General features: G+C 48.2%; 1 protein-coding gene across 5 annotated transcripts in view; it reads right to left on the reverse strand.

The window, feature by feature from the left end:
• The window catches only part of CRACR2A (calcium release activated channel regulator 2A), a 138,605-nt gene that overhangs the window by 4,464 nt on the left and 107,703 nt on the right, over positions 1 to 26,438 (reverse strand). For 4 of the 5 annotated variants that reach the window (XM_032254495.1, XM_032254494.1, XM_032254493.1 and 1 more), the window contains 7 exons: positions 26,033 to 26,078; positions 23,036 to 23,142; positions 20,122 to 20,455; positions 15,651 to 15,783; positions 9,725 to 9,806; positions 9,535 to 9,649; positions 1,753 to 1,854 (listed from right to left, as the gene is read on the reverse strand). In XM_032254495.1, coding sequence (XP_032110386.1) covers positions 1,753 to 1,854; positions 9,535 to 9,649; positions 9,725 to 9,806; positions 15,651 to 15,783; positions 20,122 to 20,455; positions 23,036 to 23,142; positions 26,033 to 26,078 — 919 coding nt within the window. The remainder of the gene's footprint in view (positions 1 to 1,752; positions 1,855 to 9,534; positions 9,650 to 9,724; positions 9,807 to 15,650; positions 15,784 to 20,121; positions 20,456 to 23,035; positions 23,143 to 26,032; positions 26,079 to 26,438) is intronic. The other variant, XM_032254496.1, reaches the window with a different exon arrangement.

Below are 26,438 nucleotides of genomic sequence, written 5' to 3' on the forward strand. Positions count from 1 at the left end.
TGCTTTCCCCAGGACAGTGGCATTCCATAGGCATTGGGGAGAGGTGTCATGAGGCACTCCAGTAGGAATTCTCTTTCACAGCAGTTAATTAATACCCTAGCTGCCCTGGCTGTGAGCACTGATGCACCAGACTGGCCATCAGCTCATTAGAATGAGGTTGTACTGCCTGCATGGTGGGGGTGCCCTTGGCTAAGGCTCATCATATTCCATGGATGATTCCCATTAGATTACTGGCTTCATTACGACAATGCTGATGGCATGGGGCCCTGGCTTTTAGATGGCCCCTTCTTAGAGGCTGCTGCCCTGAGGGGATTCAGGCCAGTTGGGTGAGGACGGTTCTGTGGCTGCAGCTCAGGAGGCACTGCCACGCTGCCAGTGCAGCTTTCCCCACCTCCACCCACAGACCAGCTCCACCTTCTGCCCTCCTCATCTAGCCCCGTGGGCTCCATCTCTCCCTGTCTGCATTTCTCTCAGATCTGCAATCTCTTGGGTCATTCTGTCAAAGAGGAAAGGCTCCATGGGGTGGGAATAGTGGGGAGAGAAGGGCACAGGACTTAGAACTGGAAGACGTGATTTGCCTTCCTGCTTTGAGTTCTGACCCCACCTCGGATGAGCTGTGATAATATAAATGTATCACTTAACTCCTGAGTCTCAATTTTTTTCCATTGACCAAAAAAAAAAAAAAAAGAAAAAAGGAAGAAAAGAAAATGGATAGAATCTTTGGGTCCAGGTATATTTTGAAATCCAGAAGTTTTTGAATCTTAGAAAGGTAATACATGTATGTACCATATATTATATAATACCCTCAGTGGATTTCAGACAGCACTCTATAATCAAACATTTTAATATTTTTTCAGTGAGATTTTGGACATTCACTAAAAGTGACCATGAATAGCCTCATGTCATTTCTGGTCAGATTTTTCTGCCAGATAAAATGCGAAAAACCCTTTCTGTTTTCAGAGCTTTGTGGATTTTGGAATTGTGGCCATGTAAGTGTCTGGTGATCCTCCGCATAGATACCTTTCAGGCCCTTCTCCTCCTTTTTCCTTGAGCCTTACCATCTGTGCTCATTCTCCCAGGCTCTGAACTCATGAAACCTTGTTTAGAGCAAGCATGTGAAGAATTACAGAATCATGCAGCTGGTAAGCACCCCATCCTCCCAGACACACAGTTCCATGAAAACCAAACCCTGAGGCAATAAAAGAAGCCAGGGAACTACGCTTTGTTGCCTGATTTCCATTAAGCCCCATTGATTCCATTTTTGGGCAAGAGGGCCCATGCTTATTTTAATGGTAGGTTTTCCAGTGTGTCTCCTGAGTGTATCTTGAGTTCACAGCTTTGAGGCTCAATCCTGATAGAAAGGATGAACTCCAACACAGTGGTCTGCAGAAGAACATACTGCTTTGCAGAGAGTGAGTTTTTAATCCCTGGGGTGATCAGGTGGAAATGCAGATTGGAGCAGGATGGAAATAAGTCAACTATTGCTATCTTAGAATTTATAATTCTGAGTTACAAGGAAAGGATTTTAGGATAATTCCCCCTACCCTAGTGGTCCCTAACTAACTCCATCTTGCAATCTGTGGCTTTCTATGCAAAGTTCTACATTTCCATGATGCCAAGACACCCATCTTTTCCAGTTGCCTCCTTCCCATGGCACTTCCAGAGAAAGTCCCCACCAAGGCTGTTGGGTACTTGCCCAAGTTCCCTCAGGGTCACACTCTGTCCAGAGAGATGGAAATGCTTGCTCTTTACCTTGGCAAGCTGCTCTCCAAGGCCCCGGGGAACTTCCCGCTCCTGCTCATTGTCAAGCTTATTACCCAGCAGAAGAACAGGAACCTGGTCTCCCACAGCTTCCTGCAGAACAGAAAATGTTTTCAATTGAGAGGAGTGTCATAGGATTTGCCCAGAGGGCAGGCTGACAACGCCGACTGGACAAATGCAACCTGGCTGGAGAATCCCCGGCCGCCACAACAGGCCAGGCCGTAACAGAGTCATCTGGAAAGCAGAAAACAGTCACCTTCTCCAAGAGCCCCAGCTTATCACGCTTCTGCAAAGTGCATGAGGCCTGCCTGCGGTGTCTCCCAGTCCCTGTGTGTGCAATGACCACGCCCCCTTTAAGACACTCCTCGGATCTTAGACGGAACAGCAGGATCCCAAGATGTGCTGGATGGTGGGACAGTTGATGCCAATGGACCGCATGGCCCCTTCCAGGGCTTACAGAGCCCTAAGGCATTCCTAAGTGACCAGGCTTAGTGCAGTGGACGAAGACCATGAATGCCCCCCCATTCGGAGCTGCTCTGGAGGCTGCTTTGATTAGAAGCGGCATCACCAGAGGCTTCATGATAGCACATACGCTTCTGAGGGTTGGATCCAAATCTGCCTCATGGTCTTGTGGCCACAGGGCTCCATAAATGACTGCCTTGTGCCTCGTTGGAGGTGGGTACCACAGACCCCCATCACCTGGTGCTTGGGTTCTGAAGGAAGCCTTGTATAAGGAGGAATGCTGTGACCATAGCAGCTGCACTGCTTGGACCAGGTATCACACTGTTTACTCCCCCAATGGCTGTGGCTTACCAGCCAGGGGCCTGCTTCCTGGGTCTCTGCCCCCTCCTTGGTGAAACAGGTACTGCATGTGTCTCTCCTGAGGGCGCCCAAAGGGCCCAGGACCACCAACTACCATTCAGTGAGTAAATGTGGTAATGCACACATTGAGGAAGGTTGTTATTTTTACTTAAATCTTTAATTAGGGGCTTTTAATCATAATTGAGTAACAAATAGTTATTCACTGTAGCTAAAAGTTTTACTAAATAGAGGGACCTGTGGGATAACAGAAGCTAATAAGCAGTTACAGTTTTGCCAATACTTAAGCTGTTTTACCTCAGCATTTCAAATAAATGCCAAAGCCCATCTTACAGGTATACCGATTTTAAGTTTAAATGCTATTATGTTTGAAATTAAGTCTCAATGTTTCCTTAATCTGTGCATTTGTTTTTACTGCAGTTCAATCAGGGGAAAAATTCTTATTTACCAAGTGAGAAAGTTAAGGTTCTGAGAACCCGGAAGAACATTCAACACCATAAGCACTGAATTAGGAGAGCTCTTCAGTATGCGGGTCTTCACTTCTCTCACCTTTTCCTCCAGATTCTTATCTCCAATCGAGTCTCTGCTACTTAGCGCCTTATTAACCGGAACTCTCTAAACGCGGTATCTATTGGTGAGATGATAATATGTGTTTGCAATGATGACTCAAAGGCACGACAAGATCTTACAGTGTCTTCTGACCCATCAAAAATAGATTAAATTCCGGACATCTGCAGTTGATGTGCTAAGTGGATTGTACATATTCCAATTCCTTGAAAGTGAGAAAGCCACTCACGGCATATATGGAATCCTGTGGCCCCTATTAGCCGCAGTGTTGGCTGATGGGAACACCCCCCTCTTCTGACCGTGCTGTGCCACGGGATACTTGCTCGAAGAGCTTTTCACGGAAAGGGAAGAAAAGAGGAGGAAGCAGGGAAATGGGCCAAGCAGCTTGCTGTTGAAAGCACATGGGAGAGAGATATTTGTAGATTTATGTGTGAGGAATGACTAAAGCTTGTGGGGTTTCTTGACATAGAAACTCGGAAAATATGAGCATCAGACTTGAAATCCCAGGGCAGAATTCTACCCCAGGTTTTGTTATTATTTGGAATGGATGATGCCTTCCATTTCCTCGCTTGCAGAGGGCATGATGGATGCTGAATGACCAAACAGGATGAGGGAGGGAATGGGTCATAAGCCCAACATCTGGGCCCTATGCACCATAAGCAGCAATGGTGCCTCTTGCCTCCTGGGAAAAGAAAGGGCAATTTCTGGATATAAAAATAAAGGAGCTTAGAAGGAGCAGAACAAAAATTTAAAAAGCAAAGCACCCAGCAGGACCTGTGGTTTCTGTTCTTTGTATTGTTCCTCTCTTACACAGTCATGCTGGATAACTCGCCTCCCTCCAGGGACCCTGGCCTGCCACCGATAAAGGAGAACTAGACTCATTTCCAAATATTTGGCAGAAATAAATAAGAACGCCCATGAGACCAGGGAGTGAGCTGACTATCACAGTCAGTCAATCGCCGTCACCCTGGCCCAAGGCCATCAGTCTCTGCTGCAGGGGCAGCGAGAGGAGTGGGTGTTGGGCTGGGCATCTCATGGTCCTCTCTGACTTTGACCCCAAAAAATCTTGAACTATCTGTTTAAACTTTATTCCTTTCTCATCATACCTAACTAGGTTTTCTGCACAAGATGTTCAAAATTACCTCCTGGATGAAGCAACACCTGCTTCAAGCCTCTGGGGCTTTGGTGAACAAGTCTCAGGTCTACTCAAACTCCGCTGTTGAGACTGTGAGAGACGCTGGTAAAAATGCCATTGGCGTGACAGGTTGGAGTGAAGTCATCTCAGCTCCTTCGTCAGGAGGAGACGTGGGTTCTGCCCTAGCTCTGCACCATCTCTCCATGTGACTCATCTGAGTCTCTCCTCTTTTCTCTGTTTTGTTCTAAAGTCAGGTTCTGTTCTATGACCCTCAAACAGAGAGCCCTCCCTCCACCTTCAGTCATTCCAGCTGCCTTTCTGTGAACTTGATCTTGTTGGAAGACAGACTTGCTGAAATGCATAAGACCACCCATCTCTGACTTGAAATAACAAGAGCTGTCGACTTGGAGCCGTGGACTGGCATTCAGCTCAGAATGTGCAGCTGCTGGGTTTAGTTGATTGTCGTCTGTGTGCGCGTGTGTGTGTGTGTGTGTGTGTATGTTTTAATATCTATTTGCTAGGAGGCATGAAAAAGCACTTAGCTGGGATAGTGCTGCTATTTCTCTGGAGCCAGAACAAAAAATTTCTCAGCACATTAAAGCATGCAGTTATGCTAAGAAAAAAATGACTGCAAAATTATATCTTGGGGGTTTCCATATTTATCCATCCCCTGGACTATGAGTCAAAACAAGATTTATTTGTGTAGTTCGTTTTAAACTGCCAGCACTTCAAGCTCAACTTGGAACGTGGAGAAAAAAAAATCAAACTGCTATTTTTTGCACATGCTGTACATTGTCACCAATGACAAAGATCACACAATGAGGTTTAGCTAGCAGCCCAGGAAGGGACAGGGAAGTGAGACAGGACCCCGAGAGACAAGCAAGAAAGTCTGAACAGTAAATGAACACCTGCTTTCCAGGATCAGGTTTCAGCCATGGCTCACAGGACAAGCAAGAAGCAGTGCAGTGTGGCAAAGCCCTGCCGTCTAGATCAGGAGGCACTGCTGACAAGTGTGGGTGCCTCTGGGAAAGTCACTTCCTCTTTTTGGATCACCATTTTCTTACTTATAAAACAAGGGGTTGCATTAATCTCCATGTTTTTCTCCAGCTCAGAAACACTGGTCTATTCAGCTTAACTTTGCCAATTCTATGTCACTTCCTTGACTTATACGCCTAGCAATTTAGTGCTATCAGAATGGCAAGAGGCTCTAAACGAGAAGCTCAGCATCCCGCAACTGCAGACACTGGGGGCCAGCAATCTGCCTCTGGAGGAAATACCAGCCCAAACAGGCGTGCACAGGCTGGCGTTCTAAATCCTATCGTCTCTACCAGACATAGGCCCTCCAGAGTCTTCTGATGTTCAGTGTGTCCAATGGTCACAGATGGGGCCTCAGCGCCTGACTAGTTACTTTTCCAGGTTGGACTGGTTAAACCAATTCTACCAGCTGAGAAAAGAAGCTGGGAGTGGACTGGAAGTGCCGAGTTGGCCGAAAGGCTCCTTGTGTTGACTTCCCATAAGGCACTCAGGAGAATTGGCAGAGTGTGTCCTGGCCCTGCATGGGTCTCTTCTACAGAAGGCCTGCAGGCAGGGTGAAGTTGCCTAGGCTGGGTGAAATAGGAGCACAAGGGCAATGGCACAGCCTCCCACCTCATCGAGCAGGGCTGGTGCTCTCTTGCACTAAAGGATTTTGGTTCCATCTTGGCTGGAAGGACCCTCCAGGGTCTTCTCATCCACACACATTCCTGCTCTGTCTTGACCTCCCAGAGAGAGAGTCAAATGCCATCAAACACTGTGGAATTTGGGGTCCAGGAGGGAGCATTTGGTCTGCTCCCTCATTGAATGATTGGCCAAAGTTTCATGGCCAGGAAGTGACCAAGATGGGATAGTAAAAACCTCCTTTCAGGAGCTCCACTACCTCCCCCGAGCATCTGCTCCCACCCCACACAGCCTCTTCCAAGAGTAAGTCTTCCCCATGCAGGCACGTACAGCAACCGAAGCCCTTTTTTCTTGCATGCTTTTCAGTGGAGGGAGGAAGGGGGATTGTGAACAGCTGGCCACCATTCACTTACTAATAAGGCTTCAGAACCTTGAAGACTGTTATTAAAGCACCCCCTCCACCCTCCCTTCTCCAGGCGAGGGAGTTGGTAAAGTGCTTGGAGCTCTTTGGAAAAATAAGGTGCTCCACAGATATAAGGCACTTATTATTTTCAGTTCCCCTCAGATCAAATTAGGTGTCAAGTTTTAATCTATCACCTGACACCTCTGATTGCTGGTTGCCAAGGCAGAATGACTTAGCTTTTCAAGAATCTAGAGAATAATTGCATTTATGATACCACCGTTCCGCACCTTCAACACACGCTCTGCCATTTCACACAGCCTCCTGCACTCGCTCCTGAGACTCTGTGCTGCTGCACTGAACCCGTTTCCCGGTCTGTCATCCTGAGTCCCAGAGCACCTAGTGTGTGCTGGACATGCCGTAGATGCTTAGAAAGCTCTTGGCGAGGGGTCACAGGCGTCTTTGAAAGTGATTCAGGGCTTTGCTACTCCAAGTTCATCCCTGGACCACCAGCATCGGCCTCACCTGAGAACTTGCTAGAAATGCAGAATCTCAGACCCCAGCTCAGACTTGCTGAAGCAGAAGCTGCATTTTAAGGAGGTCCCCAAGAGAGTCCTATATGTGTTAGGGTTCAAGGAGCACTTGTTTAGGCTGGGAACAGCAGTGGCTGAGAATCAAAATTCCCTGGGGAGCCGTTAGGATTTTTTTCTTTTCTTTTGCAGTCCCTGAATCACTCTGGGAGAGAAGGCCCTGGCCTCTGTTCCCTTTAAAACCTCCGCAGGTGATCCTGATGTTCATCTAGGTTTAGAATCATCACTTACAGCTTAAATGTATCTTTGACTAATATCTAAAAAAAGGAAAAACTCAAGCTACAAATCATATGGAAAAACCCCATTTACACATAAGCGATTCTAATTTCACCATGTATAGATTTGCCCTTTCAGCCGGGCTTCCCAAGCCTACAGACACACCCAGACTTCCATGGGTCTCTTAGCAGCCACATGCCACTGACGCATTTCAGCCCTGTCCCACAAAGCAACGTTTCTGGAGGATGACTAAACTCATGCTTCAAGCTGTGATGATGGCCTTCTGAGATTTCTTCACCTCCACCACCAAACTGTTCCATCTCTCCTTCTAGATCCCAGGCTCTGTGCAAAACAGGCGCCTTGGAAACGACACCCCCTAATGACAGCAGAGAGCACAGTTCCACGAATTTGTCACCATCCACTCCCATTAATCCCAGACCCCCTGAAGGCTTAGCCCTAGCATACACCAAAATTTAGATATTGGGGTACACCTAAAAATGTCTGTGAAAAGGACACGTGATCTTGGAGAAGATAGGGCTTCCCTTTCTTCACTTTTGAATGAGATGGCTTATACTAGATGGGTGATTTTCAAAGGGAAATCCTTTTGTGTAACAGAATTGTACCTAACCTTCAATATGCTGAAAAAGGCAGGGCAGCTCTGATGGAGATGGAGGATGAGGGACCCAGATCCATGACCACTAAACCTTCCCCTGCTGCTCCCCAGTCTCTGCGGAATGTCAGTCTGATTCCAGGGCTCCAAGGAGGAAAGCCTGGAAACCCCTGGATTGGGTAATCCCTAACATCTCTCCTGGTGCTTCACTTCAATAAGGAAGATAAATCTGCTGGTACTGCCAACAGCACAACAAAAAAAGTAAAAAAAGAAGAGAAAAATCATGTCATAAATCCCAAAGTTTAGAAAGAAGTTACTGTCAGATTCACCCATACCATTTGCTTCCATTATTAGTTTGGGGTATGGGCAATCCACTAGCTACGTTTCAAAACTTGCATTTTTCTCATTTGTAAGCACGTTAGGCACAGTCATTTTGAGAAATAATAGGTATTAGGCAAATTCTGGAGAAACCCTTGAATCTGGCTTCTATTCTGTTCCTTATTTTTCTCAGTAATCAGAGGGATGCAGATTAACAATAGAGAGAGAGGTGACCCAGACAGGGAGAACCACAGAGAAACAGATTTGGGTGGAAGAGATCGCAGATCTTAGGGCAAAAAGGGATGAAGAAATTGACAACTCCAAGATTCTCCTTCATAGCAATATGGTATCCATTCATTCATCCAGTAGTTATAGGCCTCATGCAAAGCACCCAGGTTATAGCAACAAAGATGCAGCTCCTGTTCTCAGGCAGCACGGAGTCCAGTGGGAAACACAGGCCAGTGAAAAAGCAATCTGTAGCAGTGTGATAAGTATGTGACGGGAGCATGCAAGGTTTTCTGGGCCTGGAGCAGAGAGCTGAGCATAAGCTTCATGAGGGGAGGAGCTTTGTCTCTTTTATTCACTGCTAGGATTTCCAGGCCCTAGAATAGTGCCTGCCGGTGTTTAGAACAAATAAATGAACAAATGCTGAATCCAGCTGGTAGAAGAGGTAGGGCATCCTACTTGACTGTTCTGTGAAGGAATCAGCTGAAGCCTGGTAAAAAGCAATTCATGGCTTGTCCACACTGGCATTGGCCTTGAGAAGCCTGCATTGGAGTGGTGGAAAAACTTAAAAAAAAAAAAAAAAAAAAAAAGGCATGTATGAAGCAACACATTGCATGTAGGAATCATAAAAGTAGAGTCTTCCAGATAATTCAGAATGCAAAGATAACATGGTTGCTCTTGGGCCCTGCCCAGACCTTTGATTTTGAGGTGAGCCTGGAGCCCTTGCACTCTGGATCAACCTCCCCTCATGCGAAGGGCTGTGACATTGCACGGTGTGGCTGTCGGGCAGGGCACAGCTGGGTCTACTGGAGCTGGAAAGACCCAGGGGGTGGGGAGAGGTGCTGGTGAGAATGAGGGAAGAATCTGGTTGTGACTCAAACACTGATTTTCCAGGACTCTTCCTTGACACCTCACTGGGTCCCCTTCCCCAATCCAGTCCCCGCTCACTCATGGCCCAGCGATGACACAGCTGCTGGCATAATCTGGATTTTCTGTGTCCTTCTCTCCATGAAGGCAGGGACTGTGTCTGTCTTGCTCACTTCTGGGTCCCCAGTAACTAGCACAGTACCAGGAACTCAGATGAACAGAGGAACAGATGCCTGAATCAGTTTGTTCCTGGGAAAGGCAAGTTCCGATTCAGATTTTGAAAGTGCAGAGGCCCAGGTGGGAGATGGACAGAGAAGAAAAGAGAAGCAACAATTAAGCCTAAGGGCTCCTAGGAAGGTTGCCAGCTCACCTCCACGCTGCTCAGCCACCGCCGGACCGACAGGAATGACTGCTTGGCTGTGAGATCGTACATAACGATGACAGCATCAGCCTTTCTGAAGAACTGCTGGGTGATGCACCGGTACCTGCCGCAGAAGGGTCAGGGTCAGGCATGCATGGCCTTCCCTCTAGAGCTGAGAACTTCAGGCACAGCTCCTCACCTCTCCTGCCCAGCCGTGTCCCACAGCTGCAGGGCCACCTGAGAGTCATCCACATTCACCGTCTTCACACGGTAATCAATGCCTGCAGGGCGAAACGGGGCTGTCAGGACTGCCCTGGGCCAGGGGCACCTCAGTTCCAAATCAAAACACGATGCTTCCAATGTCTGAAATTGTGTCAGGCCCAGGGTGACAATCCTCCCTCTGCAGCTCGTTGGGGGCCAAATGAAGAAAAGAACAGAGCACTGGACAGGGAGGCAGGGGACCTGAGCTCTTGTCCTGTCTCTGCCACTTATTAGCTGTGGAACCTTGATCAAATCACTTAACCACTCTGAATTGCAGGCTCTTAAACTGTAATATAAGCCATATGCTCTTCCTTTCTTTCCCTCCCTTCTTCTCTCTCCTTCTTTCCCTCCCTCCTTCTTTCCCTCCTTCTTTTCCTTCCTTCCTTCCTCCCTTCCTTCTTTCCTTCCTTCCTTCCTTCCTTTTCTTCCTTCTTTCCCCCTTCCTCTCTCCCTCTCCTCCCACTCTTTCTTTCTTTCTTTCCTTCTATCTTTCTTTCACCTAAAATCCTTTCCGAAGCCCCCTAGTAAAATTCAAATGTCCTAAGGGGATGGCCTCCATCAACCAATCCAAAGGTATATGGAGGAGGAGGAAGAAGAAGGAGGGGAGGAGGAACAGGAGCAGGAGGGTAGGAACTGGCAGGTAGAGGAAGGGACAGAACAGAAGGGTTAAGAGAATAAATCACAGGCAACGTTCACCCTTGAGATGGGTTAGAGCTCCTAATCCCACCACTGGACAGTTCACAACCATCTCTCCAGGGTTGTGACCCCTACCTGGGGTCCTCAGCCCCAGAGAGAGGGGACAAGTTCAGTGAAGTGCATTCTGCACCCCACACAGCCCTCAGAGGGAAGGACCTCAACACAGGTGTTTTGATACAGGTATTCCCCACTCCTGCATCCTGTAAGAATGTTCGCAAAGGCATAAAGAGGTTGGAAAGTACATCCCCTCCCCACCGCCACTTAAGGTGCCACATCTTAGGACTTTAGGGCACCTTCTGTAACTTTCAGAGGGGCTCTGAGGTGCTTGCCCTGTCGGGCTCAGGAAGATAAACAGCATTGGCAGCTTTGGACAGAGGCAGAAGAGACCAAATAGGCAACAAAGAGGCAGTACATGGAAAAGGCCATCCCCCACCACTGCCACTGGGCAAAGCCTAGTGAATTAAGGACCCACGAGTGAGCAGAGGTGGAAGGATCATCCACTTCCAGAATGTCAGGGGCAGCGGGGAGTCTAGAGGCCTCTGCTTCACAGATGAGGGCCAGAGAGGGGTGGAACTGTCTGGGCTGAGAAGGAGTGAGTTCTCCCATTAATAAATAGAATGCTTTCTTTTTCCAGTGTTTCTATGTGCCGCCTATCCACCTTCACAGAGTCCCCCTGTGACATCATGTGAGTTATCTGCACACACATGCACACACACACATATGTACTCATACATACACGTTCACACATGCATCGTCGAGAGACGAAGCAGGAGTCATGTGCAGTCGTGCCTTGCCCAGGCTGGTCAGTAGCGAGGTGCGCTGTGATCCCAGCCCTGAGGCCCACTGTTCCTCCTGCAGCCAGACTCAGGGCACAGGATGCAGGCAGCTTAGCTTCACCTAGAAGGCCTAGGGTTAAGTGCTCCCAGCAAAATGGATTACAATGGCTGGCAGTTGAATCCAAGGGTGAGTTTTCTTCTTGGTCAGAAGTGGAGGGGCTTCCCCGGTCTGTGCTCTGGGAGACCGGTTTGGCTAGGGGGGATGCCTGCTTTCTGGTAACAACTCAGGGGAAAGCCATCCATGGTTATACAGCTTCAGGGCCAGATCTGAAACCAGCCAGTGTCCTCGAGGACAGAGCCCTCTGCCTGCTGGTAGGGCTTGCAGGTGGAAGGGCAGGGAGTTTCCTGGGGCAGCTGGGTCTTAGCTGCCCTCAGCTCCTGCTTCACCTTATGTGCTAGGTGCTTTGCTGGAGGACGGGTGGCTGTCTCTTGCAGGGAGTGGGATGGGCAAAAGAATGTGCTAGAAAAATGTGTTCTGTGCTGTGGGGAGCTTGGTGAGACTCCCTGCTGGACACACGATGTGTTTTTCTCTGCAGCCTCAGACAGGCAGGCCAAGGAAGCAGATAAACAGGCTCTCGGGGGCTGGGTGTGAAGGACGCAAGGAGAAGACAAGGGGGTGGGGATGAAGAGTCGGCGTGTGCAAACATGAAGCCGGAGAACACGAGTCCAACAGGATAGGCAACACAGAATAACTGGGGACCAGAGGGCCTGGATTAAACTGATTTTAAGATTACTACCAGTTCTGAAATCCCAGGAGTCAGGAGCCCTGTGTTGTATGTTCCTTTCTCAGCTCTGCCACTGAGCAGCAATGTGACCCTGATGCCACTGCTGCAGTTCATTTTGGGGGTGGGGGTTCTCTCTCCTTTTCTGTAGATGGCAGTGAGATGGAGGTATGAAGGCGCTGAGTTGGATGTTCACGATCTTTAAGTTCAGCTGGAGCGTTCAACCATCACACCGAAGTGACCCTTGTTTGCAAATGAATTGCTTTCCGAAGATGGCTGAAGTCTGGAGCCTCCTGCCACCTTGAAGGGTGCTGTGGAGGTGGTGTGGGTTAGCGCTGGGATGATAGTTGCCAGGAGGGTGACCTTAACCTTTCTTGAGGGGTCAGGCCTGAGTGATCATAAGGCAGGAGCGATGGGGGAGCAGTGGCAGCAAAGTGCTCGGGAGAAACACCCTAGGGGGGTGCTGCAGGGGTTTCTGGGTAGAGATGTGCAGTGGGACAGACACTGGACTGGTGCCAAGATAGGGTGAGGGCATTCTACCAGAAACAGCTTCTGGAAGAAACACCCTGGGTTCTGGCCTGTGATTTAATGCAGGGGGGTTGTGAACCCATGGGGAGTGGTGGGAAGAATGCTGGACTCAAGAGTCCTGGGTTCCAGGGAGCGTTGGCTAACTCGAATGATCAGTCTGTTGTGGATCTCAATTTTCTCACTTACAACAGGTCAGGATGTAATTAGACCATTCCCAGGGTTCCTTCCAGATCCAGCATTCTGCAAAAACCATCAGTGTTGTCTCCAGGATGCCTGCAGCGCTCAAGCCCTTGCTCTCGAAGGAGCAGACTGGGCCTTAGGTGGGGCAGGCAGGGTGCCTCAGTCACCAGTTACACTGTAGCAACTTGCATTTCGCACAAGCCACGGGTCCAGTACAAAGAATGCTCTTATGAGGGAGTGGGAGACCAGGAAGTTGGAGCACCCCTGGGAGGATGGAGGTGAGCTGGGAGAACAGCCAAAGCCCTTCCACTGTGCGCAGCTGCTGCCCTTGACGGGAGATTGGCCGGAGCCCTGTTCCGGGGTTGGACAGCTTTGGCCTGAGATGCTGTGACTCTGTGGCTGTTATATGTCTTTAAAGGGGGCAGCCTGCAGGTAGCTGGTGCGACATCTGCTTCCGGACATGTGTCCCAGAGCAGGGCCTGCAGTGTGGCAGGGAAACTAATTTGAGCTGCTGCTTAAGTATGTGTGGAGCAGCGTGGTGAAGGGCATCCTGATTTGGAACCTTTGATTTTTTTTCCCCTTCCTAAATTGTAGGGTGTTTCCATAATTGGCCTCCTGGGAAGTACAAATGAGTCTGATTTTCTATTTTTCAGAGTCTCCTATGTCAGGGGCACAAGTTGAAAATGTAAACGGATCCTGATTTTGCTGTCAGGAGAGGCAGGCCACATGCCCACTGCTCAGCGGATATGCCTCTGAGGCCTGAGGGCTGGGCACCGTCTCCCTGCCTCCCCGAGGCCTGTGCCAGAGCCGAGATTGTAGGGCCTCCCCCATGGAATGCCCTCAGGGAGGGCAAGCCGACCTCCTGGGCATTGCGTTTTGTGTTACCACTCTCAGCACGTTCCCAGCTGCTCCTCCCTCAGGGCCAGACAAGGCCAGGCTCTTCTGGGCTTCTGTGGCAGGCTCTGCCCATCAGGGTCCCAATTTTTGTCTTGGGATGCTCTCAATCTTTGGGTGGAGTAGAGCAGAAGGAAAGGGATGGGAAGACATTCCAGGTGTCATAACAGTGTAAGAAAAGGCCCAGCAGTGAGGTTGGAGCACCTGAAGCACATAGGCGGAGACCCCTCTATGGGAGAAATGTTAGAAGGGCCAGTTTAGGAGAAGAGAAAGAAAATGGAGTCTCCCAGGCAGGGCTCTGGGCCACTGAAAGTTGGTCTTGTAGAACCAGCTTGTCACACAGCTAAAGGTGGAAGACGGTTGAATCAGAGACCCAGGCTGGGAGGCAGTCTTAGGGTGCTGAGACGGTTTGAATTTGTATCCCTACCCAGGTCTCATGTTCAATTATAATCCCCAGTGTTGGAGGTGGGGCCTGGCGGGAGGCGATTGGATCATGGGAGTGGATCCTTCATGAATGGTTTAGCACCATCCCTTTGGCTGTCCTCATGACAGAGTTCTCATGAGATCTGGTTGTTTGAAAGTTTGTAGCACCTCCCCTGTCCTTTCTCCCTCCTGCTCCGGCCACGTCAGACCTCCCTGCTTCCCCTTTACCTTCCGCCATGATTCTAAGTTTCCCGAGGCCTCCCCAGCCATGCTTCCTGTGCAGCCTGCAGAACCATGAGCCAATTAAACCACTTTTCTTTATAAATTACGCAGTCTCTGGTAGCAGTGCAAGAACAGATTAATACAGGTACTCAGTCGCAACCTCTCATTCTTCAAAGGGGAGAAAACTGAAGCCCTAAGAGACATCACATCCTCTTGAGGTCACACAGCTTGTCATTGGCAGGGTCCAGAGGAGGACTCAGGACTTCCGATGTCTCACTGAACCTCCACAGCCCCCACGTCTGCACCAACCTCTGCCCACCTGCAGAGGCAGAAAAGCATCCTCACCCCTCACGGGCTGCTAAGCACATACAACTCAATTGAGGGACACTGTTGGCATGGAACGGAAGGTAGTTGCAGGGGGAAGGTATCAGCACCAACCAACTGATGGGAATGTGAACAAGCCTGACTTCTCTGGACCTCAGTTTCCTGATTTGTTGACTGGGCTGATAACAGTACCCCAGGGTTGCCGTGGAGATAGATGGAAAGGATGACTATAAAAGTTTCTGGCAAATATTCAGGTCATACAAATATATTTTCAAGTACAGTTGACTTATCAGCTCAGTGAAATAGGCATGCAGAGTATTTGTTTTGTGTTGAGTGATTCAAGCTAAAATGTCCCTATGCCCTTGGGTCTCACCACATATTCCAATACAACCTGCAACTGTGAGCGAAGGGATTAAAGGCCTCTGTTTAAGCAAAATATCACCCAGAGTGGGAATATATTAAGCCATGATCATCCATTAATAACCGAGCCTAATGAGCTTCCACATGTAAGTCCAGCTGTCACCCAGCAGGCTGGAGAAAGAGGACAGATACAATGTGATGGATAAAAGAAGACATCCAGGAGCAAGGCCAGGAAGTAGCAGGCCCTCGGGAAGACAGGGGGATGGGTGGCAGGATGTGGGGATCGGGAGGAGTCCCAGTCAGTTCGAGGGGAGCAGGAAGACCCAGGGCTCTGCTGACGGTGGGGAGGAGTGGTCAAAGGGAGGGCGTTCCCACTGAAGGGGTAAGGGGCCCTAAATCTACCTTTACCAAATGTAGTTCCATAAACCCAGAGCTGGACTTATGAGACACTCAGGGGTCCCATCGCACACAGGATGAGCTTAGCAGCTAGCGACGTGAGGGGAGGTGGCTTCATCTTGCCCCTCCCAGCCTCTTGAACAGAGCAGACACCAGCATCCTTACCAGCCAATCCCCACAGCCCCTCCCGTGGGCATTAGAGGCCCCCTGCCCCAGACCCCCTTCTCACAAACTTCCCTGCCCAGAGATGGGCCGAGGACCCACTGCAGGGCTGAGAACTCACCCACAGTGGCCGCCATGCCTGGGGAGAACCGGTCCTCACAGAACCTCTTCAGGAAGGATGTCTTTCCCACTGCAGCATTGCCCACAAACACAATCTTGAAGAGCCGGTCAGGGGCAGAGGGAACGCTTTCCTCCTGTGGACAGTACACAGTCTGACCAACTGCAGGGCACAGTCTAGCCAGCCCCTGCCCCAGCCATCAGTGGCCCTTCACCCATCCCTGCAGTGGCCCTCAGGGGGTGCAGACCAGCCTCCAGACCCACACCAGGGAGGCTGCCACAGCCTCAGAATGCAGTGAGCATAGTTGGTCTCGGGGCATGGAGGCTCTTTCCAGCATCCGCAGGAGAGAGGAGAAACAGCCTTCCATGCGACATTAGCTGGCCACCTCCTGTGGTCAGGGAGGCAGAGGCCGACCCTGGATTCCAGTGGGGTGGAGGAGGCAGCATGGCCACAGATAAGGATAGCCCTGTGCTTCAAGTGAGTGGATCTGAGAGGGGACTTCAAGGGGAGGCAGGAATTCTCTCTGTAGGGAAGGACAAGGTGGGGCTTTTGCAGGGAGGAGAGAAGGATGAAAGAAGGCTTATCCGCATCACAGGGGCAGAGGCGTCCCAGGTTGGGATAGGGGAGTTTCTTATTTCTGCCCTATCCTTGGGAGCCTGGACTAAATGAAGGACATTCTTGCCTCCCTGCAGATCACTCTCTGTCCATCTTATCAGCTCCCACCGAGGCACTGCCATCTTCCTTGGGTAACTGGGGCACGAGGGTCTCCACTCAGGAAGTTGGGAAATGCCAGGCGGCCGGGCAAAGCTTCCCAGCATCAGCCAGTCATTGCTGCCCTGTCTCTTGGACCCAGCAGAAGGAAAGGGCTGGGACACGAAAGCCCAGAGGGGAATGAACTTGCTCTAGGACACAAAGCAAGTAGGAGGTAGAGTAAGGAGCCACCTTCCACCACAGTGTCCTTCGGAGGAATGATCATTCATTCCAGGGAGCTGCCGCTCAACCACAGGAATCTTGCCTTCAGGCCCTGCTCAGCGTTGCCTGGTCACAGGAGAAGGCTCTTTTGAATCTATTTAAAAGTGAATTTGGAGGAATTAGCTCCTCTCATTGAGCAAATACTATAATGTAGTGGCAGTTGGATTAGCAGTACTTGAGTTTCAGATAAAAAGCCATTAACTGCCTTCTGAGGGAAATCAATTCCAGGCAATATTTAGGAGATTATTCAAAGTCGACTATAAAAATTTAAACTAAAAGTTAAGAAAAAAAGAAAAAAAAACCAACCTGCACTCAAAAACTATGCCCACTACCCCATATTCTTCATTCATGCAATGTACGAGGGCACCGACTCTCGGCTGGTCCCTGTACTTTTAATTGTTATTTGAGACTAAAACTCAGTGCATCAATCTAATACACCCAAGCACAGTACAGGGTAAGGAAGGTGAAACCCCAAATGGCAGGAAATGGTCCTGCTGGCAGAGGTGTGGCCCGATCCTTAACCCCGTGGCCCTGCCCCTCCCCAGGCAGAGCACTTTTATTTTGCAGGCAAAAGCCCATAAACAAAACACACCAATGCTCAGCATCAGGCAGGACTCACCTCACAGGAGCAGCGAACTCTCAGGTCTGTTCATGCACTTACCTGCTGTCCCCTCTGGGGGACAGGCCACCTGCCACAGGGCAATGAGATGGCTGGATTGCAGGGAGGGGGCTGGAGGAGTACCTGGCTGGCGAGTCTTCTCATCCCCCCTCCCTTCATGCTTTTTAATTTAAAAAATAAGCCTTTAAGAAATAAACTACATGCTAATTTTTACAATTATGATATACATAAAAGTAGAGAGGAAATTAATTCTTCATAATCTACCCTACCACCCTGAAATGGTCACTATTCACATCTTTTTATTTATTTATTTATTTATTTATTTTGAGACGGAGTTTCACTCTTGTTACCCAGGCTGGAGTGCAATGGCGCGATCTCGGCTCACCGCAGCCTCCGCCTCCTGGGTTCAGGCAATTCTCCTGCCTCAGCCTCCTGAGTAGCTGGGATTACAGGCACGCGCCACCATGCCCAGCTAATTTTTTGTATTTTTAGTAGAGACGGGGTTTCACCATGTTGACCAGGATGGTCTCGAGTTCTTGACCTCGTGATCCACCCACCTCGGACTCCCAAAGTGCTGGGATTACAGGCTTGAGCCACCATGCCCCGCCTAATGTTTTGTATTTTTAGTAGAGACGGGGTTTCACCATGTTGACCAGGATGGTCTCGATCTCTTGACCTCGTGATCCACCCACCTCGGCCTCCCAAAGTGCTGGGATTACAGGCTTGAGCCACCGCGCCCGGCCTAATGTTTTGTATTTTTAGTAGAGACGGGGTTTCACCATGTTGACCAGGATGGTCTCCATCTCTTGACCTCGTGATCCACCCATCTCGGCCTCCCAAAGTGCTGGGATTACAGGCTTGAGCCACCGCGCCCGGCTTCTTTTTATTTTTTAAGAGAGAGGATCACATTCTGTTGCCCAGCATGGAGGGCAGTGATGCAATCACAGCTCACTGCAGCCTTGAACTCCTGGACTCAAGCCTCCTGCCTCAGCCCCTGGAGTTGCTAGGACTACAGGCATGCACCACCATGCCTGGATAATTTTCTTATTCTTTGTAAAGATGGGATCTTGCTATGTTGCTTAGGCTGGTTTTGAACTCCTGGCCTCAAGCTATCCTCCCACCACGGCCGCCCAAATTGCTCAGATTACAGGTGTGAGCCACCGTGCCCGGCCCACAATTCATAACTTGATGCATTCCTTCCAGCTTTGTTTCTATATCATCTTTGTTTATTTACAGAGATTTGAGATAAATATACACAAACTTTTATTCTACTTTATCATATGCTATTAAATTCTAAATATTTTTTAGTCACTAAAGATTTTTGAAAATATTTTTGGCAGCTGTATAATATTCTAGTGAATTAATATACTATGCTTTATGTCTCTATGACATTTTATTCACCTGTTTGCTATTATAAATAACTCTGGCATTCTTGAGTTAAATCTTTGTCTGATTTTGGTTATTTCCTTATGAAAAATTGCCAGCAGTAAAAGTACTGGTTCAAAGGATATGGTATTTTTAAGTTCTTGATTCATATTACCAAATGGCTTTCAGAAGGGTTGTACCAATTTGCACCTCACCAGCCTCGTACCGGAGGGCCTGCCTTGCAGTAGCTCTCAGACAAGCATACCTTCTGCTGGAGCTGTTACGCAGTGGCTAGTAACTCATACTTCCTCCCTGCTGCTGTTTCTATTCCCAGCAAAACAGCAGCAGGACCTCGTGGAGTGGGCACAGAAGTGAGAGGGCTTGGTGAGGAGGGCTGGGCTCCCCATCACAGTGGGGCTGGCCTCTCCCTCTGAGCTCTGACTTTCCCATCCGTCAATGGGGAGAATAAACTTCTGACCTGACTCATCAGATGACGGTGAGGATAAAATGCCACAGCAGCTGTGGATGCTTGGGACTTTTTCTTTACCCCTGTCAACTACTGACCTCTGGACACTTCTTTCACATTTTCGGGAGACACGTTGGAGTTATATAAGACCCCATTTGTACCTATGGCCGTCAAGGGTAGGTCTGTGAGTTGAAGGGGATGTGGAAGGGTATGCAAGAGGGAAGGGGACCCCACATCGCTGCCATGCAGCTCACCACTCTCCCCTTGCACCAGGGCCTTTGAGGAGTGATATGTGGGCATGAGTGTTAATCCTGGCCTGAGAACCGTAACCTATGCCAGAAAGTCCATTAGGTAGCACACCCCCTAATGCAGCCACTGGGGAAAGTTCAAGGTGGCAAAGGCTCAGTTCTCAATGGCTGTCACAGCGTGCAGGGAGGAGCCTCTTTTTCAGACTATTATGGATGGCTCTAAAGCTGTTTCAGAAGGCTGAGTGCAGGATCAGGGCTCGAGGAGCCTATTCCGAGGCCTGGGTCACAACCGAGGCAAAGACATTTTCCTACAGAATTTAGTAGGAAGACCTGGTGGGAAGTGCAAGGACACTGAAGGGAGGAGTAGGCAGGAAATTTTGGAATGAAAGTGTGATTAGCTGATTAAGAACCAAGAGAAAAATGATGGTATGCAAAGTTTCTAAAACAGATACTGGCTCTGCTAAGAGCAGTTACATGGCATGCAACTTTAAAAGTGCATGAAATTGGATGCTAGGAGCCTAGTAGGTGCTCAATTAATGCTTCTGAATCTGAATCAGAAGAGAGCACAGGGTCGGGAAGGGGGCAAACAACAGAAGTTTAAGGAGAATGTATCAGGACCCCTGAGTCTCCCCTCATGACACTCAGCTAAGCAGGGGAAGATGGTAATTGGAGGACACAAATGTGCTGAATCGCAAGACCTGCAGCATCTGACCCTCTGAGCTGTGTCTCCAGGCTCTTGACCTCAAATGCAAAAGACAGATCATAGGAGTGATGTCCACGAACCAATGTAGGATGGTCCCTTACCTTACACAGGGCTTCTTTTCCAACAGGCTGCCCTCGGGGAGATGTGGGGGTGAGTTTCAAGGGTGGGGCCTCCTGGATTTGTCCCTGTACCCTCTGGTCAGAGACCTCTTCCTCTTCTGGGCATTTGCTCAGGGGTTGCTCAAAGTCGCCATCCAGGAGCTGGGGCAGGGGGTCTTCTTCAATGGAGATGATTCTGCGGAGTGGCCGGGGGTAGGGACCCCCAGGCCCTGTCTCCCCGGCTCCTGGCTCCTCTTCTGTTAGGGGATATCTACTCAGGCCCAGGGAGCTTCTCCTTGGGATGCCAAACACCTCCTCCTCCTCCTCTGACTGACTACTGGGGCAGGAAGAGAGAAGAGTTGGAAGGATTTCACAAAGTATTTCAGTATGGACTGCATGACAGCTTTTGTGGCAAACAGATAACCAAGGAGCGTCACGCCTTTGGAGAAGAGCACTCCAGGGAAGGGAAGAACAAACGAGCCAGCATTCTGCAGCTCACTCATTCAGCAGCTTCCACTCGGTGCCTGCTGCCACTGCTGAGGCAGATGATGACAGAGATGATTGACGATGATGTTGATGATGATGATGAGCAGGCATTGAGCAGCCATTTACAGATGGACATAGTCCCTGTCCTCACGGAAAGCTTGGCTTAGCAGGGGATTAAAGCAATAAAGGCACAGATAAATACATCATTTACACATTGTGAGGCTGCTAGGAAGGAGAAGCACAGGTTGAGAAGAAAAAGTCTCAGGCTCAGATATAAAACACCTCGATTAACATTATCAGGCGGCCTTCACTGCGCTCCCAGCGTCAGCCCTGATTAACTGTGTGTCCCGAGGCGAGACACTTCAACTCTTCAGGCCTTGCTGTAAAATGTGACCTGTCTGCTCTGTCTATTCACAAATAAGACAATGCATAAAAACAGACATGCTTGTAAAACATCCTCAACAGTGCGAGGGGTACTGCTGCTTTGGGAGGGGCCCCACCTCCAGACACAGCAGGTCTGCTGCCCCCTAGACAATAGGCTTTGGATCAGAAGACAGCCAGGCAGAGCATCTTCATCGACCTCTCCTTCCTCTCCCTTTCTCTCCCTCTTTCTGTATCCCTGGAAGTCAGAATCAGGAGTCAGTGGCCTCTGAGGCCTAAGCGCACACTTGCTTCTAGAAGCATTTGAGCATTAAGGGCAAGGAGAAGCTATAGGCAGGGCAGGGAGTTGGGCAATGGGATGTGGGGTCAATGCAGAGTCTGTATTTTCAGGTTTTGAGAGCAAAGGCCTCACAGAAATTGTCTTAAAGGATGTTTGACAGGGGGGACCTTAACAAATGTCCTCTTTCCAGCAAACTTCCTATATATCGTATCAGGCCTATTAAGTGCTTATCTGTTTTAGAACACAGTTGGCATTCCCATCTAATTTTACTCTGCTTATACACACAAAAGTGAATATTTGTGTGTACACAGGAGCAACTATGCACACACACACACACACAGAGAGAGAGAGAGAGAGAGAGAGAGAGAGAGAGAGAGAGAGAGAGCATATTTTTCCAAAGGCTTTGCAACCAGAAAAGAAATAGCCACTTAACCAGGCCTTAAAACAAAGCATTTCTTGGAAAAGCCTTTTTTATCTGGGAAATTCTCAAGCACTACTGCCGTTCTGTAACGCCTGCATCGTAGCAAGACTGAGTCCTTTTCTGGTTTTGCCACCAAGTGCTCTCTGCCATCAGTAGGGACAGCAAAGTCTGTGTTAGAATTCAGGGCTCACCATTCGTTGCTTACTTGATTATTCCCTGCTTCTTCCACTCAACCAGAAATTCGATGAGACAGAGGTAGGTCTATTTTGCTCACTACTTTATATCCAGCAAATAGCACAGCACCTCACACATAGTAGATACTCAATAAATATGGATTAAGTGAGCATTTAATAATGGATATTAATGGTAGGACCTATGTATAATTTATCTTTGGAGCCTTTACAGAACTCAAAAGAATGTCTGGTACAGAGTAGGTAATCAGCAAACGTCTGTTGATTCTATCAATCAATCCATTCAGTTCTGAGGAATCAACAGGCCAACCGCTATTTGCGGAAATTTGGCTCTCAAATTGTATCTCATTATTCAGCTATTTAGAACAGGAATGCATGATGATCAGGCCCGAAGGTTTTACTGATGAGCTGATTTGCATCTCCAGAGCCACGTCCCCTTTGCATATCTTTTAACTTCATGCTTGCAGTCTTCAAGGTCTCTCTGGGTCTGACACCGAAGGGTCAGGATGCCTCTGTCCCTCTGTGACCATCTATGTGGACACAGCACAGGCCAAAATGAAGAGTGGGCAGGAGAGGCCAGTTCGTCTCATCTCTGAATGAGCAATGAGCCTACCCTTGGGTGTTCAAGCTCAATCATGTACTGCCCAAGAGCAACAAAATGTGCTATGTTAGAGTTAATTAAATTTAAGTCATTGCCCTAATCTTGTCTGTAAAAGGAGTTAACTATTGGAGATTCTATTTGACACTTTAATTAACCTTCACAGCCAATATAGTCATGTTCCTAAAATACCAAGCGCATCCATTCTGCTCAGCAGACAACAGAGTGTCATCCAGCTACACCCTCCATCTCTCTCTCTCCCTTGCCTCCTCTCCTCTGCTGCTCTGCAGTCCCTCTCTGCAGACACACAATAGGGTGGGGCAGTCTCAGAAGATAATGGTCTGTCCTGGGGGGTTTGCTCTGCACATTCCCCTTCTGGCTTGGATGTCAGAACAGGGAGGGTCATGTGTTCCAAGATTTGAGGGGAGTCAGTGCAGCTGACCTCAGTTTCCTCATCAGGGCCACCTCTCAGCAGGGCAGCAGGCACTGAGTGTGGGCCCAGAGCCAGCTCCCAATGAGCACAAGAAGAATGAAGGGATGAGCAAGTGGAGATGACTTACCTCCTAAGAATCCCTCTGCCGTCCACATATTTGCCTATCACGGAGCCAGATCTTCTTTTCCAGCTTGCCTTGGAAGCAGCTGCGTTTGCCTTGGCTGCCTTGTCTTTCTGTAGAAACACAAAATGCCCTGAGATCCACACCTATTTGCCCCAATGTTTGAACAGAAAAGGACTCATGGTTCCCACCTCATAGACCAGGCTCTACACAGAACTCTGAAGGAAGTAAGCAGTGTTCTGGTCTCCCTGTTAGCATTTACCCACTCTTCCCTTTTGCCATCACCCCCTCTTCACCAGAATCCCTCCTTCTCCTTTCTAGTTATCTAATCAATGAACAAATACACGGTTTAGAGCCTGGGGTCCATCATGCTATTCTTCACAGGAGCACGGATAATTTGTAAAAGGAAAAAGAAGAAGAGATAGGTGTTGATGCATATTTTCCATACACATTTCTAATGCATATAGAAAATACCCATAAAACATTTATCTCTTCTGAAAAAATATATCCGTATTTTTAAACAGGGTCTTGCTCTGTCTCCCAGGTCAGAGTGAAATGGCATGATCACAGCACACTGCAGCCTCAAACTCTGCACTCAAGCAATCCTCCAGCGCCAGCCTCCCGGGCAGCTAGGACTAGAGGCACCCTACCACGTCTGGCTAATTTTCTCAATTTTTGTGGAGATGGAATCTTGTTACATTCCTCAGGCTGGTCTTGAATTCCTGGCCTTAAGTGATCCTCCCGTCTCACTCTCCCAAAGTGTTGGGATCACAGGAGTGAGCCCCCACACCTGATCAGACAAAAAAAAAGAAAAAATATTTACAGACATAAAAAGCTTCTGTGAATGGAGAAAATATTTACAGGCGAAAAACAAACAAACAAAAAAAACCTCTGTGAATCTTTATTCACACTCTTCTGTATGGTTCCAATTCCTTTTTATTTCTAAAGCCTCCGAGGTAATGAGAAAGTAACTAGCCAGGAGGATCAATTAACTCAGTGTTCTGTCCAGAGCTTCTGAGCTAGCATGAGGTAGTTCAGCTCTTTGGTGGAAGTAGGCTGGGTGTAGATAAATTACTCAAACATCTGTAACACAGAACCTGGGTGGAGCAGGGGTTTACAACCCCCTTTGCCTATATGTTCCCTGACAGATGTCTTCTAGGAGATGAGGCGGGGAAGTTAGCTCGCAGGAAAAATCTCGTTAATCAGCCATCCCATGATTCCCAATGATCCTTAATGAGAGGAGGAGTTGCCGTGCTCCGAGAGCCCCCGAAGGTATGGCTATGCTGATTCCAAACTAATCTTCAATTATTATTCAATTTGTCTCTCTGTCTTTGATTCCCCACTGGAGTTCTTAATTCCATGCCCCTTTCAAAGCAGAATGAGTTAGGCAGGTAAAGGGAAGTGAGGAGAAGGGATTAGAGTGACATTTGGTTGGAAGTTTTAAAATAAATTCAGTGTTACTTCTAAAACAATTACGACCATTATCATCATCAAACAAACATGTGTAGGCATAAGCCTTGCTCTAATAGTACACATAGGTGGGTGGCAGAGAGGTTTGCTACCAGTCAGTGATGGAAAAGAAACCGTGGTGTAATGCAGTCCCCCGGGGATTTGCAATTGTAAAGCAGGTCAGATGTAATTTAGGGCAAACCAGCTGCCTTCTGCTGACCATATCTAGGTCACTGTTCAACTAAGGGTCCAATTTATATCATCCCCTTTCCAAGAATCTTTCTCAAAGATTCCTACGATATGGAGGGGGGATGGGAATTCACTTTCCACATGTGACAGCGGGTCATGACCCATGGTGGTAAATGATTTGCTCAGGGACTCACATAAAATTGATAGGATGGCAATGCTGATAATTAGGAAGCCACATCAATCAATTTGGCCTCCATTTTCCTTCCCTTCAGAGCACCCAGTGGCTCCTGTCTAAAGGGGAAGATGAGTAAGAGCATGGAATCCTAGGTTTTGGCCAGTGTGGTCCACAGGGAAGACCTTTAAATAAACAGGATTTCATGCCATTTAGGAAAGTGTGAGTATGTGTGTGTATATATACATATATATATATGTACACACACACACGCCATATACACACACACACACACCATATACACACACACACACACACCATATACACACACACACACCCCATATACACACACACACACCATATACACACACACACACACCATACACACACACACACCATATACACACACACACCATATACACACACACACACACCATACACACACACACACACACCATACACACACACACACACCATATACACACTATACATGCACTACATATGTGTGTGTGTGTATATACATATATATACACACACACACACACACACCATACACACACTATACATGCATTACATATATGTGTGTGTGTGTGTATATATATATATACATATACACACACACACACACCATATACACACTATACATGCACTACATATGTGTGTGTGTATGTGTGTGTGTGTGTGTATATACAGAGGGAGAGAGAGAGAGAGAGACATGGTACTCAGGTGTGGAAGAGTAGGGGTCCTTTCCTATAGGGTAGAGAAAAGTTGTTCACAAAATCAAGTATGAAAATGGTGAAATGCACATCTCTAATATGTTCTGTGACAGTATAAAATGCAAAATTGTCATCAAGATAAAAATTTAAATGAAGAAAAAAGCTGTGAGCATTTTGGTTTAGAAGTGATAATGACATTTCTACTGCTCCATCTCATGGGTAGAACTATCATTTCTGCATCCAAGAAATGTGCGACCCTCCCAAATATTTTAGTCTTGCTGTGCCAAGAGGAAACTGCATTACTTTGCGGAAAATTAACACACTGTTACCCAGTAGGCCACCCTGAATTTTTATTATTTGCAAACATTTTTATGCCATCATCCTGCCAAGTAGATCCCAAGTGTCAGGACATTGCTGGGCTGTCCCGTGGACCACAGCCCTTGTTCCCCGACAGGTAAGGGAGAACTAGCCAGTTACCTGAAAACATGTGTCCCGTTCATCCCGAAGGTGCTTGTTCCTTTCCCTGTGGATGGTAAAGGAGAATCTATTTAAACATGGAGTTTGTAGTTGACAGTTCTGATGGCAGCCAATTCACTGGTCAGATGGATGCAGGGGAAGGTATGGTGTGGAAGACTAGGGAGTTGGTGGAATTTCCTTCCTTGGAGATGTGATTAATGGTAGGGGATAGTTTGTGTGTACAGATAGGTACACTCAGATGCAGGGATAGACTGAGACACCCGTGGCCCATCAGGATTATGCATGGCCTCTCCTGTTACTAGGGGCACCACCTACAGAGGGCAACCGCAGCATTCCAGCTCTGCCTGGGAGCTTCCTGTTGGGCTCCCTTTTTCTTTTTTTTTCTTTTTTTTTTTTTTTTTTTTTT

The sequence above is a fragment of the Sapajus apella genome, unplaced genomic scaffold (genome assembly GCF_009761245.1).
Source record: "Sapajus apella isolate SASKATOON/1434 unplaced genomic scaffold, GSC_monkey_1.0 scaffold86, whole genome shotgun sequence".
Lineage (NCBI taxonomy): Eukaryota > Metazoa > Chordata > Mammalia > Primates > Cebidae > Sapajus > Sapajus apella.